The sequence below is a fragment of the Arvicanthis niloticus genome, chromosome 1 (assembly GCF_011762505.2).
Source record: "Arvicanthis niloticus isolate mArvNil1 chromosome 1, mArvNil1.pat.X, whole genome shotgun sequence".
In the NCBI taxonomy this organism is placed as follows: domain Eukaryota; kingdom Metazoa; phylum Chordata; class Mammalia; order Rodentia; family Muridae; genus Arvicanthis; species Arvicanthis niloticus.
The window spans coordinates 118,930,859-118,948,196 of NC_047658.1; the positions used below are offsets into that span (position 1 = coordinate 118,930,859).

General features: G+C 49.2%; 1 protein-coding gene across 3 annotated transcripts in view; it reads left to right on the forward strand.

The window, feature by feature from the left end:
* Positions 1–17,338, forward strand: part of Vwce (von Willebrand factor C and EGF domains) — a 30,752-nt gene continuing 13,414 nt past the window's right edge. For all 3 annotated transcript variants that reach the window (XM_034521503.2, XM_076917265.1, XM_076917268.1), the window contains exons 1-11: positions 1–333; positions 2,787–2,881; positions 2,980–3,069; positions 3,719–3,847; positions 6,709–6,825; positions 9,482–9,598; positions 10,314–10,442; positions 11,927–12,342; positions 12,422–12,515; positions 13,612–13,694; positions 15,977–16,064. In XM_034521503.2, coding sequence (XP_034377394.1) covers positions 224–333; positions 2,787–2,881; positions 2,980–3,069; positions 3,719–3,847; positions 6,709–6,825; positions 9,482–9,598; positions 10,314–10,442; positions 11,927–12,342; positions 12,422–12,515; positions 13,612–13,694; positions 15,977–16,064 — 1,468 coding nt within the window. In that variant the 5' untranslated portion in view covers positions 1–223. The remainder of the gene's footprint in view (positions 334–2,786; positions 2,882–2,979; positions 3,070–3,718; positions 3,848–6,708; positions 6,826–9,481; positions 9,599–10,313; positions 10,443–11,926; positions 12,343–12,421; positions 12,516–13,611; positions 13,695–15,976; positions 16,065–17,338) is intronic.

Sequence of the window (17,338 nt, forward strand, 5' to 3'; positions counted from 1 at the left end):
CACCGGCTGGCGGCGCTCCTTTTGTGCGTTTCTTTCCAAGGTGCAAAGACCCCCCACCCGCCTAGGCAGTCTTCCCCTAAACACCAGCCCTCTTCTGGTCGTCCTCAGGCCCCTGCCAGCTGTGGGGGAATCAGATCGCTTCCAGGAGGAGGGACAAGGTCGGTAGCCCCCTCCCCGGTGCGGGGCCTGAGCCTAATAGAGTCCAGGACCTCTGCTGCCAGTCATGTGGGCTAGACTGTTGCTCCATGTTGCCTACATCTTGATCCCGTTGCTGGGGTCTTCGGCCCGAGGCTACACCGGGAGAAAGGCGCCAGGGCACTACTCTGCGGAGAGGTAAGAGCCCGGTGCCTCTCAGCGGCCCAGCCTTCGAGCGCCACGGCATGGAGCTGGAAGGCACTGGCAGAGGGCAGCTGCTGGACCTGTATCCTCTGTGGTGTGGGCACACCAGGGGTCTGCACAAAGAGATAGTAATTTGTGCCAGTTGGGTGGCCCTGGCTGGGGACTGCTGTGGCTAGGGAATCTGGGAGATGGAGATCCTGGCTCCAAGTGAATCTAGTACTAAGGGAGTGCGCTCACCCTCTGGCTAGGGGACCCCAGAACACGCTATTTGGTCTCAACTGCCTGGCTTTCTTCCTTGGCGGTGCGGGGCCTCCCCCGCTTCTGCATACGTTGCCTTGAGGTTGGGGGTTTTCTCAGTGTCTCTTGCTCTCTGCACCGGGTGGACCTTGGAGCCACCGGTGGCTCAGGGTTACGCTTTGGTATCTGCGCATGTGTACACAGGCCGGGGAGGCGGGAGGCGGCAGGCGGCAGGCGGGAGGCGTGTCTTTCCAAACTCAGTCGTTTTCCTTAAGTGTGTCTTAGTCCTCTACCACCGAGGGGTGGTGAGGGAGTGGTGACCGTGTGTGTGTGTGTGTGTGTGTGTGTGTGTGTGTGTGTGTGTGTGTGTGTGTGTGATGCTTATAGCAAGAGAACACGGTGTCACCGGGTGGCCTGGCCCACGGCCACATCTTCCCAGGGGCGCACAGCAGGGGCAGCCCTGAAGGAAGGGCTTACAACTCAGCACGTGGGTTCTGCAGTCTCTTGCAGTTCCTGCAGACTGAGCCAGCCTAGCACAGGCTCAGTCTCCCACCACCTGTCTCTCTGGCATCACTAGGTCACACACGAAAAGCTTGGGGCTTTCTGGTAGGCACCCTACCCCTGCCATTCTGAGGTGGAACGCCACCAGCTTCCACAGGCACCCTACCATTTACCACTTCGATGACACCTCGCGCCCCTTTCAGAGCCCCCTTTGGCTTAGCTATTTAGTTGTTCTGTGGATCCCGGCTGCCAGATTCTCAGCTGTTGCTATCATCGTTTCTATGTGTGACATCACTGTCAATCTGGTTTGTCTTCACTGGTTTTGACTTCTGAGAGGAAAAAGGACTTGGCCCAGGGACAGTCCCCAGCAAACTTTTCTGTACTGCCATGGTTCTCCCTAGGTTTCTACATATGACACAGACTATGAACCCTAAGAGCCAGGCAAATTTGTCTTGTCCTATATCATTTGTGTCTGATACATGGACAGGCATAGAGTGTGTTCTGGTTGGTGGGATAAAATTCCCGTCAGCTCTGAGTATGTGGGCAAAGTCATCTGGTGCCTATCACTTTGCATGGTTCTTGCTCCATTGCTCCAGAAGTTCTAGCTCTTGTTCATCTCCCCTCTAGCCTATGCTTAGGCTCTTCCACCCGTCTGTAGTGCCCTCTTCTTCCTCCCTTTCATACTAAGTCTCTGGTCTTCTTTCTCATGCAGCAGGAGAGCTGTCCTTCCAGTGACCCTCTCCTGACTCTCTTCAAGGCTCCACAAGCCCTCCCAGAGCCCTCATTAAGCTCTGTTCCCATCATCTGGGTCCTGGCTGTCTTTTGAAAGCCAGGACAGTAACATATTCATGGCCTAACAGACTGACATTTTGACACTTTTAGACACTGGCTCCAGGTCACCTGAAGCTCCAGAGGGTGGGGCCAGCCTTCGGTACCTTGTTGGCATCCTAGGGGAATGCCACTCAGACCTGCTCTCTTCCTTTACTAATTGACTAGTTGTGAGGTACTTTAGATGTAGAACTGAACAGATATGAAGCCCTTGTCCTTGGGGAGTAAAGAGATGGACAACGACGATGTCATGAAATTAACAAGTAAGCGAGTGTCCTAGAAAGGACTGTGGAGAACAGTAGAGCAGGCTAAGGTCAGCGAGAGAGGCTTTGGGGAAGAAGATGTGAACAAAAGACCCGAGTGAGGGATGAGAATGAGTGAGTTAGACATTTTATTTCTGGGTGTGGTGTACACACCTTCAATCCCAGCACTCAGGAAGGAGCAAAGGCAGATGGATCCCTGTGAGTTCCAGACCAGCCTGGTCTATATAGCAAGTCCCAGGCCAGCAAACCAAAACAATAATAACAAGAACATAGTTAGATAGCGAAGATGGCTTTGAACACATTAAGTAGCCCAGACAGGCCTAAAACTTATGATCCTCCTGTCTCAGCCATCTGAATGATAAGAGGAGAGGACCCAAAGCAGCCACCCCCATGCTGCTCAGCCACAGTCTCCCTTCATCTTTTCTTCCTGTCTCTCCTTGATTTCCTTTGCTCTGTGTTCATAGCTTATGTCTGTTTTCTTACACGTTTGTCTGGTCCCGTCCCGGGGGTAGCAGGGTGTGGTGGTGGGGATTGTGGGTCATTTAAACTAGTGGATGAATTGGGAGAATCTCTTGTTCTCTTTATACAAATTGTGGAGAGTGTTCTCTTTTCTTGTAGACGTCGTCTGGGCCCCCATGTCTGCCTCTCCGGCTTTGGGAGTGGCTGCTGCCCTGGCTGGGCCCCTTCCATGGGCAGTGGGCATTGCACCCTGCGTAAGTACCCATCCATCCCCGTGACCCAAGCCTTCTCAGCACACACCAGTGCTGTGCATTGCCAGTATGGGCTCCCTCACCTACATCTTTCCTCTCAGCCCTCTGCTCCTTTGGCTGTGGGAGTGGCATCTGCATCGCCCCCAATGTCTGCTCCTGCCAGGATGGAGAGCAAGGGGCCACTTGCCCAGGTAACTGGGATGGACAATGGCTGATGGGGGAACCACCAAAATAACTTGAAGATTCTGTGCCTGGCATTGGGGACTTGAGATAGGTTCTAGCTTGGCATCTTCAAGACATTTTGTTTGGTAGGCATTTTCATACCTATCTGACCACTGAGACAAAGAAGTTTTGGCTTTTCCTGGGTCCCTTGATGTATTAGCTACATTTGTTGGGACTGTGACGAAATAACTGATAAAAGCAACTTAAAGGGGGGAAAGGTTAATTTTGGCTCAGAGTTCAAGAGAACAGTCTATCAGGGTGGAGAAGGCACAGCGCCAGGAGAGTGAGGCAGCCGTTCACGTTGCACAGGCATGAAGCAGAGAGATTTGAACCTGGTGCTGGCTCTCTTTCTCATTAGTTCCTCTTCCAACATACAAATCTTGCCTTCCACAGTTAGTATGTCTCCCCATCCCAACCCAGTCTAGAAACTCCCTCAGAGACATGACCAGAGGTCCTCAATTTGATTCAAGATCTTGTGAAGTTGAATTAAACATCAACATAGTAGAGGTGGGTGGGAAGTCCCAGCCAGCATCAGAATTCTGGAGAAGCCCCAGGACATCTGAGACATCAGGGCTGATACCTGCGCATTGACAGACACCCCTGTACTGTTTGTTGTAGAAGCCCACGGATCCTGCGGGGAATATGGCTGTGATCTCACCTGCAATCATGGTGGCTGTCAGGAGGTAGCCCGGGTGTGCCCTGTGGGCTTCTTGATGACTGAGACAGCTGTTGGTATCCAGTGTGCTGGTGAGAGGCATGGAAGTGGGGGGAGGGGAAGGTGGAATGGGGAAGCAGGTAACCTGGGGATATATTTCTCCTGTTATCACACATGTACTTATGGACAGGAGTAGAGCTGCGATTGAAGTTACAGGTGATCAAATAGTGGCTGCTATCAGGGAGCTTCCCGATATGGGGCAGGGAGACAAGGACAAAGGCAGCTCCAATGTCATAGCGGCATTGAGTAAGAAAGTCCATGGTGCTGGGCTCACAGAGGGGCATGGAACCAGGATTGGAGTCAGCTGACATTTGAAAGCTGAGGGAACTAAAACTCAGTAATTATTTTGTCAAAGTATTATTTGGTTTGTCTTTCTAAATATTGGGGTGGTTTAAGTTTTTGAAAATTATTTTACATATATGGGTGTTTTGCCTACATGTACATGTGCCATATGTGCTAAGTGCCCTTCGAGGCCAGAAGTCATCAGATCCCTTGGAACGTGTGGGAGGGTGGAGACTGAACCTGGGTCCTCTGCAAGAATAAGTACTCTAAACAGCTGAACCATCTTTCCAGCCTCCATGATTTGTTTTCTTGATTTTAAAATTCACTATAGGCAAAGTGTATGACTTTTACCAGAGGTGGTTACGATGACCAATTTCTTGCCCATCTCTTCAGAGGCAAAAGCCTGGTTGTAGGTGGTTTTGATTTTTTGTTTGTTTTTGTATGTGTGGTGTGTACATGTGTATGTATGTATGATCCCAGAAATGTGAGGGCAGAGTTATCACTGCATCCCTCCATGGCCTTGTACCTTACTTTTTGAGTCAGGGTCTCTCATTAAACCTAGTGCTCACTGACTTGGCTGGGATGGCTAATGATTCCAGGGATTCAACTGTGCTTTTATGTGGATGCTGGGCTGTCTGAGCTCGTGTTTGAGCAGCAGCCACTTTATCACCCAAGCCATCTCCCTTGTCCCCTTTTGGAGGTTTTTTTTTATTGTTTTTTTGTTTGTTTGTTTTGAGAGAAGATTAAACTCTGCAGACCAGGTTGGTCTCAAACTCACAGATCTGCCTGCCTCTGCCTCCCACGTGCTGGGGTTTAAAGGTGTGTGCCACTACACCTTTTTGAAGTTTTAACAGTAACATTTACTGTTCTCTCAGTGAATAGTAAAGTAAATGGGAATTCTTTTGGAAGCATTTGAAAGTACGCAGGACGTTGAAAATGAATGTTTTCTGGAGCCCTAACCAGAGTGTTACTAATAAAATGAAATGTTTTCTCTGTTCCTTTATCTGGGCGTATATAAATGTGTGTATAAGGCTTATATGTGTGTTTTATAAAATGAGGTAATAGCTTTTTATAGCTGGTCTTAGCTACTGTGTGGGTGCTTATTTTTCCCACCGTTTATCCCCTGATTTCATCCCTTGACAAAGTAGGAGAAAAGAGAGAGAGAGAGAGAGAGAGAGAGAGAGAGAGAGAGAGAGAGAGAGAGAATAAGAGAATGAGATCCCTGAATCTAATTTCTGTTCTAGCCTATCTGCTTAGCTCAGCCTCTCCTGGCTCAACCGAGTCCTCACTGTATTTTCTGCTCCAGCTGCCTGTTCTCGCCCTGCTGCCTTTGCTTCTCACTCAGGATGTCTGCTGAGGCTGTTGTTGGGACACGAACCACATGGTTTTCAGCAGCAGTTTTTTTTTTCCCTCTCTCTCTCTTTTTCCTCATTTTGGGTTATTTTGTTTATAAAAACATTGAAAGACTGTCTGGGCAACTAGGAAAATAATACAGGTGGAAATGGAGAAGCTTGAGAATCAAAAAGTGGAAGAAAAATGTCAAGGAAAGGGAGAACAAACAGGTTCATTCCCAGGGACTGAACCCGAGAGACAAGGGTATCACCTGGAGTTAGAGCTAGCCCAGAAACGATTCTCTTTGAAAAGTGTTGGAGGGAGATATGGAAGGGTATTGCACTAGCAGAGTGACAGGAGGCAGTCGGTGCAGGATACAGTTAGGATACAGTCGACGCAGGAGGACAGCTGTTATCATCGTGAGGAGCTGCTGGGATGGGGAAGACTGGAGGGAGGGACTATTGAGGCAGACTTGGGGAACTGTGGGAGGAATGGCTGGGAAAGAAATTAGACTCAGGAATCTCTCCTCCTACCCTTCTCTTCTCTCCTTCTTTGTCTCCTATCCAGTGTTAGGGGATAAAACCTGGGAGATAAAGGAAGGGGAAAAAGAAGAACCCACAAAGCAGCAAAGACTACGTATAGCTCCCAGAGTTTAAAACTGAATTTCAGCTTAGTATTCAGAGCAATGGGTTTCATTAAGGCACCCCCCGCCCCCCAGTTACTTGTGTGTGTGTGCATGGGGAGGACACGAGCCTAGCTGCTCTCTCCTAAACCCTCAAATCCTTCCCCACCCAGACAGGCCTCTATTGATGCCCCTGGTTCTCTTAGTCCCACACTCTTTCAAGATGCACCTGTTGTGGCAGGTCATGTCTGAGCAGTGCATATGTCATCCTCACTGGGCTTTAGAGTGGCCGTAGAATGTCTGACAGTCAGTGGCTCCTCTCTGAGTTTCCTGCTCACACCTGGCGTTTGGTGAACATCTATCAGAATGACATTGTCCACTGGGCCCTGTCATTTTGGGGACCTGAAGGTTGTCGCACAGTGGCCATCAGAATGGTTCTGCCTCAGTCTTGCTCTCCCCTTATCTAACTTGCCTGCATGGGTTAGGAGTAAGGGCCAGTCCCCCTGTCCTATTATCTCTTCTTTCTGGGGCTCCATGGCTCATAGCCCTTTGCAGATTGATGCTGCATCTTCCACATGTAAGTTTCACGTGGGGTCACTTTTCCCAGAGTTATGGCCATTGTTAGAATGGGCTGTGCAAAGGGTTTTCTTTTCCCAGACATTGACGAGTGTTTAAGCTCATCTTGTGAGGGCCACTGCGTGAACACAGAAGGTGGCTTCGTGTGTGAATGCGGGCCAGGCATGCAACTGTCTGCTGATCGTCATACCTGCCAAGGTGAGTGGGGACAGGTGTTGGGAGTGGTTTCTACCCCCTGTCAGGTCCCTTAAGATACATTTTCCAGTCATAGTCTTCTGAGAAGAATACTATGGCAATCCTGCTATACTGGGGAAAACAAAGGTTTACTTGCATCCATTCTTTTAGGAAGAAATGGAGTTAGGCTTTGAATCCAGCATAGTGAACTCTGGTTTGTTTTTTTTTTTTTTCTTTTCTTTTTTTTTTCCCCTTTGGATTTTTGAGACAGGGTTTCTCTGTGTAGTCCTGGCTGTCTGTCCTGGAACTCACTCTGTAGACCAGGCTGGCCTCGAACTTAGAAATTCGCCTGCCTCTGCCTCCCAAGTGCTGGGATTAAAGGCATGCGCCACCACTGCCCAGCTTCTGGTTTGTTTCTTAGAGATAGAATCTCCCTACACTTCTGTGGCTGTCCTGGAAACATGTAGACCACATTATCCTCAAACTCACAGAGACCCACCTGTTTGACTCCCAAGTGCTGGGATTAAAGGCATGGGCCACTATGCCCATGCCCAGCATTCATGGTGGACTTGCTCTGAACTAAGATACTCTAAACTCTTCTGCTTTTGCCATGGGGAAGGATGGGAATGGGGGAATGGTCTCAGGGAGAATAAGGGGCAGATCCACCCAGGGCAAGAGGTACCAAGATGGAGAAGGGAGGGCCGCAGGCTGTGTGTGGTTCCCAGGAACTGAGAGGAGCCTGTGATGGTCTCTGTCACGTACTGTTTTTGTAGCTTCTTCCTGCCCTGGTACTGGTCCAGGCTCTGTGGGTATCTGTAGGACCCACCCTCCAGTCTGGTGGTTTGGGAAAGAAAAAGACTAGGACAATGTACTAGGGCTGTGGGTGCCCAGGGAGAAGATGCCTTCCTTTGGTTTCTTTTCTGTAGACAGAGTGTTATTGTGCAGCCCAGTCTGACTTCTACTTGCCACTCTCCTGCCTTTCCCTCCTGAGTACGAGGATTATGTGCATACCCAGCACACCCGACAGGGTGAGATAACAGTCATTCTTTCCAAGGGACTTTGATTTCCATGAATATGTGAGGATGCTTCCTATCACAGTTTCATGTGACAAGGCAGAGGAGACAAAGTTTCAGAAAACACAAGAAGCTTGAGCACTGTGATGGGAGTCCCAGGTCCCCTCTCCCATCACCGTTCTCTGCCCACCCTAAAGAACCCTGCTTTCCTAGTCTGCTTGAGTTGCCCTAATACAATGCTGCACAGACCACAGGGTTTGTTCTCTCAGTCCCTGGACAGCCAGAGTCCAAGGTCAAGGTACTGACTGGCTTTGCTGTGGATTTCTCTGGCTTGAAGAAGATGGTTTTGCTGTGTCCTCACAAGATGGCAAGAGGGAGGGACAGAGGGTGCTCTAGTGACTCTTCTAAGGTCATTAATTCATCATTAAGGTCCCACCCTTGTGATATCATCTAATCCTATCTCCCAAAGCCCAACCTCCAAAGTACCTTGGGAAGTTTGCTTTCAGCATGGATTTTCAGTCATGGATTTTTAGATGCCCTGCCTGCCTCCCTTAACCACATGTTCTTACATATGCATATACACAGGCATATCAACTACCAAACTCACAAGCTGGGTACCAGGCTAGGCACTTTCCTTGTGTTTTTTCATCCTAGCTGCATAATTATAAAGTTGGTACTGTTTCTCTCCATCTTGTTGATAAGAACACTGCAGCATAACTCACAATCACATTGGAGCTGGGAGTCTGATCTCAATTTCTTCTCGTTTTCTTTCCCATGAACATTGATTGATCTTAAGGATCTTCCCACATTGGGTAGACAGACTTGATTTGTTTTCTTTAACTGCTGTTTGGTTCTCTGTGGGGCAAGTGTTGCTTACTTTACGGGTTCTTCTGCTGACGAGCAAGGGAGGAGTGGGTGGGTTATTTCTAGTTCTCTTGCAGCTTCAAACAACAGCCTGGATGATTTTCTACATAGGGGGCTCTGAGGAAGAAGGTTTTAAAGTGTGCAGAATATTTCTTTTATATCCAGACAAGGAGAGAAGGACATTCAGGGTAGATAGAATATGAATCCAAGTGGAGGCTTATTAGAACAGGATGCGTTTAGAAGAGGTGGGAAACTAAGCAAGAGTGAAGCTGAGGGCTGGGAACAACTGTATGTACCTTGTCTATGTTATTTCTTAATTTTCTGGCATTTAAGTGTGCATGTGGGGGTCAGAGAACATCTTTTGGGAGCTCTTCCATCATGTGGGTCCCAGGGATGGTACAGGCTTTGAGGGTGGCACCTTTACCTGCTGAGCCATTTCACTGGCTCCATGGCTATGTTTAAATGTTCCATGAGTGCTGCCTATTAAGGGAGGGTCCTGAGAGGTTTGGAGCAGAGAGTGCCCCATTGCAGGTGGCCTTGTGTGAGGACCTTCTGGAGATCATAGGAAGATGGTTCCAGAGGGACACAGATAGAGATAGAGGACTCAGGAGGGCTGTGTCTGATCCTCAGCCTAGAGACAAGGCAGCCTGGGCTGGGGTGGCATGGTGAGGGTAGAGACCATCAGCTGGTAGGAGAGTCTAGAAGTTGACCACCAGTGGCCCTGAGTTGGGTGAGGAAGAGGGATGAGAGGATTCCCAGTCCTGTGGAGAGATGGCTGCCAGCTTTGTCTTCTCCCCTCACAGACACTGACGAGTGCCTGGGAACGCCCTGTCAGCAGAGATGTAAGAACAGCATTGGCAGCTATAAGTGCTCCTGCCGTGCTGGCTTCCACCTCCATGGCAACCGACACTCCTGTATAGGTGAGATCTTCAGCCTGTGGGTGGTACACTTAGGATGCCAATCATGAAGATGGACAGGTCAGTCTGGAACCTAGAACGACCAACATTTGACCTTTCTGTTCCTGTGGAGCCTTTGCTCAGAGCATTCCCATCCCACGGTTGGTGTCTCTCTGCCTGAAAGACCCTGAGCCGGGCCTTCCCTGGCCATCTCCTCTTCCAACCTGTTAGAGTCTCTTTGTTGCTCTCCCAGATACACATCAAGGTTTTTTCTCTGCTCACCCATTTTCTTGGCTGCCTTTGCTTCCTGGGGTAAAGAAAGTACTTTATGTTTTAGTTCCTTTGGCTTAGAAGGTGGCACCTGTTTTCTCTGCCCATTTGAAATTTCTAGATGTTTGGTAATCCCTATAACCAAAAGTAGGGTCCCATGAACTTGGAAAAAAAAATTCCCTTGAACTTTACAAAGGAATGCTAGACAGCAGAAGATTTGGAAATGAGATTCCCACCAGGGTTGAGCTCATGGTCCTGGGCTGAGATGCACACCCACCCCCCGGATGCATGAAGCTCCCAAGAACACTGTCCATAGATGCCAGCCCCACTCCTAGCATTCTGAGTCACATCTTGTACCCTGGATGGCTCTATGAGAGCCTCGCAGGTGAACCCTCCCAGGCTTTTGAGTTCTGGAACAGGAGGAGAAAGGGCTCCACGGCCAAGGTAAGACAGCAAGACGCTCCCACAGATGTCAACGAGTGTCGGCGACCGCAGGAGAGGAGAGTCTGTCACCACACCTGCCATAACACTGTGGGCAGCTTCCTATGCACCTGTAGACCTGGTTTCAGGCTTCAAGCTGACCGTGTGTCCTGTGAAGGTGAGCACCAGGCCCCAGCCCTACCCTCTAGCTCTAAGTCCTGCCTTCTCAGCCCATTCCATAGATCTTGTTCTCCTGGCCCCAAACCATACCCTATAGATCTTGGTCTGCCCTTGTGGTACCAGACCTTACCCCTAACCACAGGCCCCCTCCACGCTAAACTCATTTAAATCCCTCCTTTTTCTGGTTCTTTTTGCTTGTCACTTCCAATACCCCACTTCCTTTCTCACTTTCCCGTTTCCCTTACATTTTAAAAATATATTTACAAAAAATTTTTATGCATATGCATATTTGCCTGTTTATATATGTGTGTCTGGTGCCTGTGGAGGTCAGAAGAGGTTGTTAGATCCCCTAGAACTGGGGTTACAGCACTGTGTGGGTGCTGGGAACCAAACCCGGGTCCTCTGCAATAGCAACAAGTGTCCTTAACCACTGATCCATCTCTCCATCCTGGCTTTTTTTATATATATATATAAAAGGTTTGGGGTTTTTTAAAAGATTTATTTTATGTGTATTATAAGTGGTTTTACCGCTGGGCAGTGGTGGCTGCATGCCTCTAATCCCAGCACTTGGGAGGCAGAGGCAGGTGGATTTCTGAGTTCGAGGCCAGCCTGGTCTACAGAGTGAGTTCTGGGACAGCCAGGGCTACACAGAGAAACCCTGTCTTGAAAAAACAAAAACAAAAAAGTGGTTTTGCCTGCTTGCTTGTATGTGTACCACATGCTCCAGAAGGGCTAGAAGTGATCTCCTGGGACTGGGGCTATGGATTGTATGAGTCACCATGTGGCAGCTGGGAATTGAACCAGGTCCTCTGCAAGAGAAGCCACTGCCCTTAACCTCTGAGATGGCTCTCCAGCTCCACCCTTCAACTTCTTTATCCAGTCCTTCCCCCTTTCACTGTTCCGGGCTACTGCCTACAAATGGTAAAAAGGAAAAACAGAAACAAAACAGTAATAAGGTTTGTGACGAGGAGCAGTAGATGTTCATCTGTAGGGAAAATGCCTGTTTAGTTTCCAGGTATGTATGTGAGGGCAGGAGCCTCCTCCCCCAAGGTCTACAGAGCCGCTGGAGGGAACCCTCTGCTGACCCCTCATCCTGAGCCCTAGCTCCCCTGCAGGGAAGCCGCTGCTAGATGGGAAGCAGGGGACACACTGAAACCCCAGCCCGCAGCAGTTGGGGAGAGTTGTTCACAGGATGGATCCTGGAGGTCTTCTAGCCTCAGGAAAACTTGGGTTCCTTTGTAGCTGTTAAGGAAGGGAGTGCAGCCCAATCTTGGGGCTGCCAGACCCCCTTGTCACTGACTTAGGATCTTTTCTTGCCCATTAGTGCTTTCCCAGCCTTCTTCCCTGTAGCTGTCGCGGTGGACTCTAGTTCACCGTCAGTTACATTATGTTGCTGAGGAAACTGGGGGACCTATTTAGGACTCTTGAACCCAACCTCCTCCCCTGCTGCCTCCCTCAGGAAACCCTGTGCTTCCATTTCAGCTTTCCCGAAGGCCGTTCTGGCCCCATCAGCCATCCTGCAGCCCCGGCAGCAACCTGCTAAGATGTCCCTGCTCCTTCCTGAGGCAGGCCGGCCTGCCCTGTCCCCAGGACACAGCCCTCCTCCAGGGGCCCCAGGATACCCCACGGGAGTTAGAATAATCAGTCAGCCATCTACCACCCAGGCCCTTCCCACATTCGTTCCCACACAGTTGATATCCACCCCAGTGCCAAGTTCCTCCCCACTGGGGACCCTTGGACCCCCCTCTCTCCTCCAGGGGGAGGCTGTCGGGACCCCTTTCTCACCTAGGGGTCCTGAAAGCCCAAAGCTGAGAGCAGGGTCCTGCTGGCACCTGGGAACCACATATGAATCAGGGAGCCACTGGAACCAGCCGGGATGTTCTCAGTGTTTGTGCCAGGTAGGTGTGAAGTCCCCAGGCTGCCCTAGGGTAGTGTCTGGGGTCTGCTCATGGCTGCAACTCCTGCTTGTGCATGCAGGATGGAGAGGTGACCTGTGGAGAAGTAAGGTGTGACTCTACCTGTTCCCACCCAATTCCCCCGAGCGATGGGGGGTGCTGCCCCTCTTGCACTGGTAAGAGCTGATGGGGAGGAAGGCAACCCTGCTCTTTCTTCCTCTAGCCTCTTGCAGCCCAAGGGCTATTTATTACTTAACTTCTCCCACAGTCAGTTCTTGGAGTCACCTGGAAGGCTGATTCTGATTGGAGGTTCATGGGTGGGGTCTGAGGACATGCAATGCTACCAAGCTCCTTGTGCTCCTGCCGCTGATCTGGAATCTCACTTTGAGAACCACTTGTCTATGCTGAAGTGCTTTTCAAGAGACCCTGTCATCAGGCCACTCTTGGCCCACCCTGCCTGACTGCCTGTCTCCTTCCTTCCTTCCTTCCTTCCTTCCTTCCTTCCTTCCTTCCTTCCTTCCTTCCTTCCTTTCACTGGGGGCACATGCATTCTGTTGACTGTTTCCTGTCCTGTCCTACCTGCCCCTACATTGCTAGAGGACAGTCATTTCACTTTCCTCCCACAGGCTGGGGCTGGGGCTGGGGCTGGGTGGGGCTTTGTGCTTGCCTAGTATGTGCGAGGTAAGTTCTAATTCAATCTGAAGCACCACAAAACCAAAAATCTTTCCAGGGTTTGCTGAGACAGTGCCTAAATTGCTTGAATGATCTCTTGGAGATCATTTCTGTTTCCTACCGTGTTTCACCTATGTATGGGGCCTTGTGGAAAGAGCTGAGTTCTCTTTATAGTCAAGATTTTGGATCCTTTCAGGCCTCCTGCTGGGTACATAGTGATATTTCCATTTTATGGTGTGATAGCTGAGTCGCAGAGAGGCATCCTGGCACGGGCTGGGCTACTTGGGTAAATGGATCTAGAATTCTATGTTTGGAACCTAGCATGTCCTGTGTGATGCGAATGAAATACCACTTTCTCCGGACACACTTGAAGGAACACTCTCAAGGGCACTGACACAAGCTACCCTTGCATGTGTCTCCTGTGCTGTTTCCCAGCCGTCCTAGGACCACCCAGTTCAAGGGACCTGTGTCTGCCACTGCTGGCGCATCCAGGGTGGTGAGAGAAGGTTCCAGAAGTATTACGCCTGGAAAAGTTTCTTTTACCTGGTTTCCTCTCCTTTGAGGAGGCTGATGTCCCCACCTCCTGTCTGTCTTTCAAAGGCTGCTTTCACAGTGGCACTCTCCGAGCGGAAGGGGATGTGTTTTCACCTCCTGAGGAGAACTGTACTGTGTGTGTCTGTCTGGTAAGCAACCCGGGATTTGCCACCACATGTTTTCTTAACCTTTGGGGGTTGTCAAGGAGGGGAACAGACTGGATGTTGAAGATGAACTTCTCCTTGGGAGGGAGCTTGCGTCATGTCTTTGGATCTAAAACTATTGAGCTAGGGAAGGTCGTTAGAAGCATCTAAGTTCTGGCCAATGGTCGTGGGAGGCATCTGCTGTGCATGCAAGAGCCAGGGCAGAACAGGGTCCAACTGTTGGGAAGGGGAAGGGAAGGGTAGAACTCTCTCAGGAGCTTCCCCAGAGAGGTTGTTTTCTTCAGGCAAATTATTTACTACCACAACAAAGGTGTCCAAATCGGGAAGAAAGCAACCTCACTAAGCCCTGGCCTTCTTGAGTATTTTTGCTTCTGGCAAGTTCACACTCCTCAGAGAGTAATCATAAGCATTTACTGTGCCAGATGCTGCCTGTGTGAATCTGATTCTGAGCACCCACTATGTGTCAGGCACAGCCTTGATGCCCTTCTCCTGTTTCTTAACCAGAGGCTCCTAGTAAATGCAGGGTGGGTGATGCTGTCCTGGATCTGTAGAATCAAGGATGGAGGCTGGGAGCTGGTGGAACTGGGTTTGAACTGAGGTCTGTTTTAGGCTTTGTCTACCAATCCTTGCTGCCACTCTCTGGCTACCTTTAAACATGGCTCCCAGGCTAGCCACAGTTGTGGATGGGGTGGTGTATAATCAGGGACACAGAGAATGACAATAGCATTCACCTAGCTCTTCCTGTGTGTTAAATATGCAGAGAAGAGAAATTTGTTTGCCTTCTCCCAATTTTATGTAGTAAGATGGGCACTGAGTCCACACATGTTAGAAGCCCCTGGAGATGTGATGTCCCTTTGTCTAAAGTCTTGTTAGGAGATGCATAGATAGTGGAAGTCAGGTCTAGATGATTCCAATATTGGATACTTTTTAAATTAAAAACTACTTTTAGGGCTGGAGAGATGGCTCAGTGGTTAAGAGCACTGGCTGCTGTTCAAGAGGTCTTGAAGTCAATTTCCAGCAACCACATGGTGGCTCACAACCATCTGTAATGAGATCCAATACCTTCTTCTGGTGTGTCTGAAGACAGCTACAGTGTACTCATATAAGTAAAATAAATAAATCTTTTTAAAAAAACTTACTTTTAAAGATATATTGTATACTGGGTATGGTGGCACATGTCTTTAATCTCAAGACTTGGAAGACAGGCAAGCGTACCTCTGAGTTTGAGGCCAACTTGGTCTACATGTTGAGTTCCAAGACAGGACAGGTGGGGCTACATAGTGAGACTCTTTCAAAAAAAAAAAAAAAAGAAAAAAGAAAAGAAAAAAAGAAAGAAAAAAGTACTTTAGACTTTTTAGTTACTTACTTTTAAAAGAGTTATTGATATGTTTTCATTTGTATGAGTGTTTTGCCTGAATGCGTGTCTATGCATTGCTTATGTACCTGGCACCCTCAGAGGCCAGAAGAGAAAATGTCAGATCCCCTGGAATTGGAATTACAGATGGCTGTGAGGTACCCTATGGGTGCTGGGAACTGAACCTGGTTCTTCGGCAGAAGCAAGAAGTGCTCTCAACTGCTGAGCCATTTCCCTAACTAACTTATATGTGTAAAGGGACTCAGGGACTCACAGAGGACCTCACTCCTTCTTCCCTCCCTCCTCCTTCCCTCCCTCCTTCTTCCCTCCCTCCTCCTTCCCTCCCTCCTTCTTCCTCCCCCTTTCCCCTCCTCCTCTCCTTTTCCTCTCTTCCTCTCTCTCTTTAAGATCTATTTATTTTATTTATATGAATGCACTGTAACTGTCTTCAGACACACCAGAAGAGAGTGTTGGATCCCATTACAGATGGTTGTGAGCCACCATGTGGTTGCTGGGAATTGATTTCAAGACCTCTTGAACAGCAGCCAGTGCTCTTAACCGATGAGCTATCTCTCAAGCGCAGATATCAGATCTCTGAGAGCTAGTGTTACGGGCTATTATGAGCTGTCTGTTGTAGGTGCTGGGAACCAGTCCTGATCCTTCTAGGAGTAGAAAGGATTTCTAACCACAGATCCATCTCTCCAGCTCCCAACTTGACATTTATTTATTTTTGTGAATAAAGTCTTATTAGGTAGCCCTGGCTGGCCTGAAACTTGCAATGTAGAGCAAGCAGGCTGACCTCAAGCTCACAGAGATCTGCCTGCCTCTGCCTCCTATGTGCTGGGATTAAAGGCATGGTTGGCAGTGAACCTGGTCCCACCCTTGTCCCCATCACCACCTTTTGCTTCCTCAGGCTGGAAATGTTTCTTGTATCTCTCCCGAGTGTCCCCCTGGTCCCTGCAAGGCTTCCCCACAGTCAGATTGCTGTACTTGTGTTCCAGGTAGGTGACCCTTGGAAATGTTGTTGTTTGGGGCACGGGGGAGAAGTGGGTTTGGTGTGTGTATTGAGGCAGGAGAGGGGCGACCTACTCCTGCCTTAGGAAGGCGATTGAATGATAGATCTCAATTACTCTTTTTTAGTGTTTCCTCTGTGTACCTTGGCCACACTATGCTCACAGCTTGGCCTTCCCCTGTCTCTACAGCACATCTTGAGTGTAGGCAGAGGGTCTGTGGGCCCAGTTCTGACATTGATCTGCCCTTGGGTGTGGAGGAATCTGTTTTAACTGACAGAGACATAAGAACATGGCTAGGATCCCAGGCCTTTCTGCTAAGCAGGGCCACCAGGCCCCACAGGGATACTGTTGCTGCAGGGTGGAAGCAGCCAGACCCCTAAGTCTTAGCACAGTTCTCACCAACTACGCCTGCTGCCTTGTGGGGTAGGGCATCCTCCCTTTTCTCAGAATGGACACATTCTTCTATTCTGAAGAATGGATGCCTCTTTTTGTCTCTCTTTGGAACCCTGCTGCACAGGGCTGCCTGTTTGCCTGCATCATTCATAATTCCCCTAATAAAGTTCTCACTTGAAGGACAACTTGTCTTAACACCTGCCCCCCACCTGGGAGGACAACCTGTCTTAACATCTCCCCCATTCTTATCTACTTTCTTCCTTCCCCTTTTCCAAGTTAAGTCTAACGGTGATGTCATTGTTGATGATCTCAATGCAGGAGAGGATATTCCTGACCAGCAGGTGCCCCTTACTGTTTGGCGCACCTGGCACCTCTTGGTCTGTTGAATTCTTGAGTTGTCACAATGAGGGAAATCTGCTCACTGCCGCCTTTTAATGAAAAGACAGATTCAGAGAAGTTAAGTCGCTGTCTAGAGACACACAGCAGCTAATGATGGCACCAAACTCGAACTCAAATTTGCCTGATTTCAAAGCTGGCATTTAAAAAATACATATATCATCTTGGCCCCGTGGGCTGACTTAGCTGGTAAAGGTACCTAATGACCTGGGTTTGACCCCTGGAACCTGTATGGCAGGAGGGAACTGACCTCTGCAAGTTGACCTCTTATCTCCATATCATGCCCCTCCCCTAACAAATAAATGAATTTTAAACTTTTTTTTTCCCATAGTACTAGAGATTGAACCCAAGGATCTGAGCAGTCTCTGCGAGTACTTTACCACTGAGCTACATCCCAGCCCGTTTGATACTTTTTATTTTGAGACAAGGTCTCATGCCTGAGCTTTCCATCTCTGTGCCTTAGCCTCCCGGGC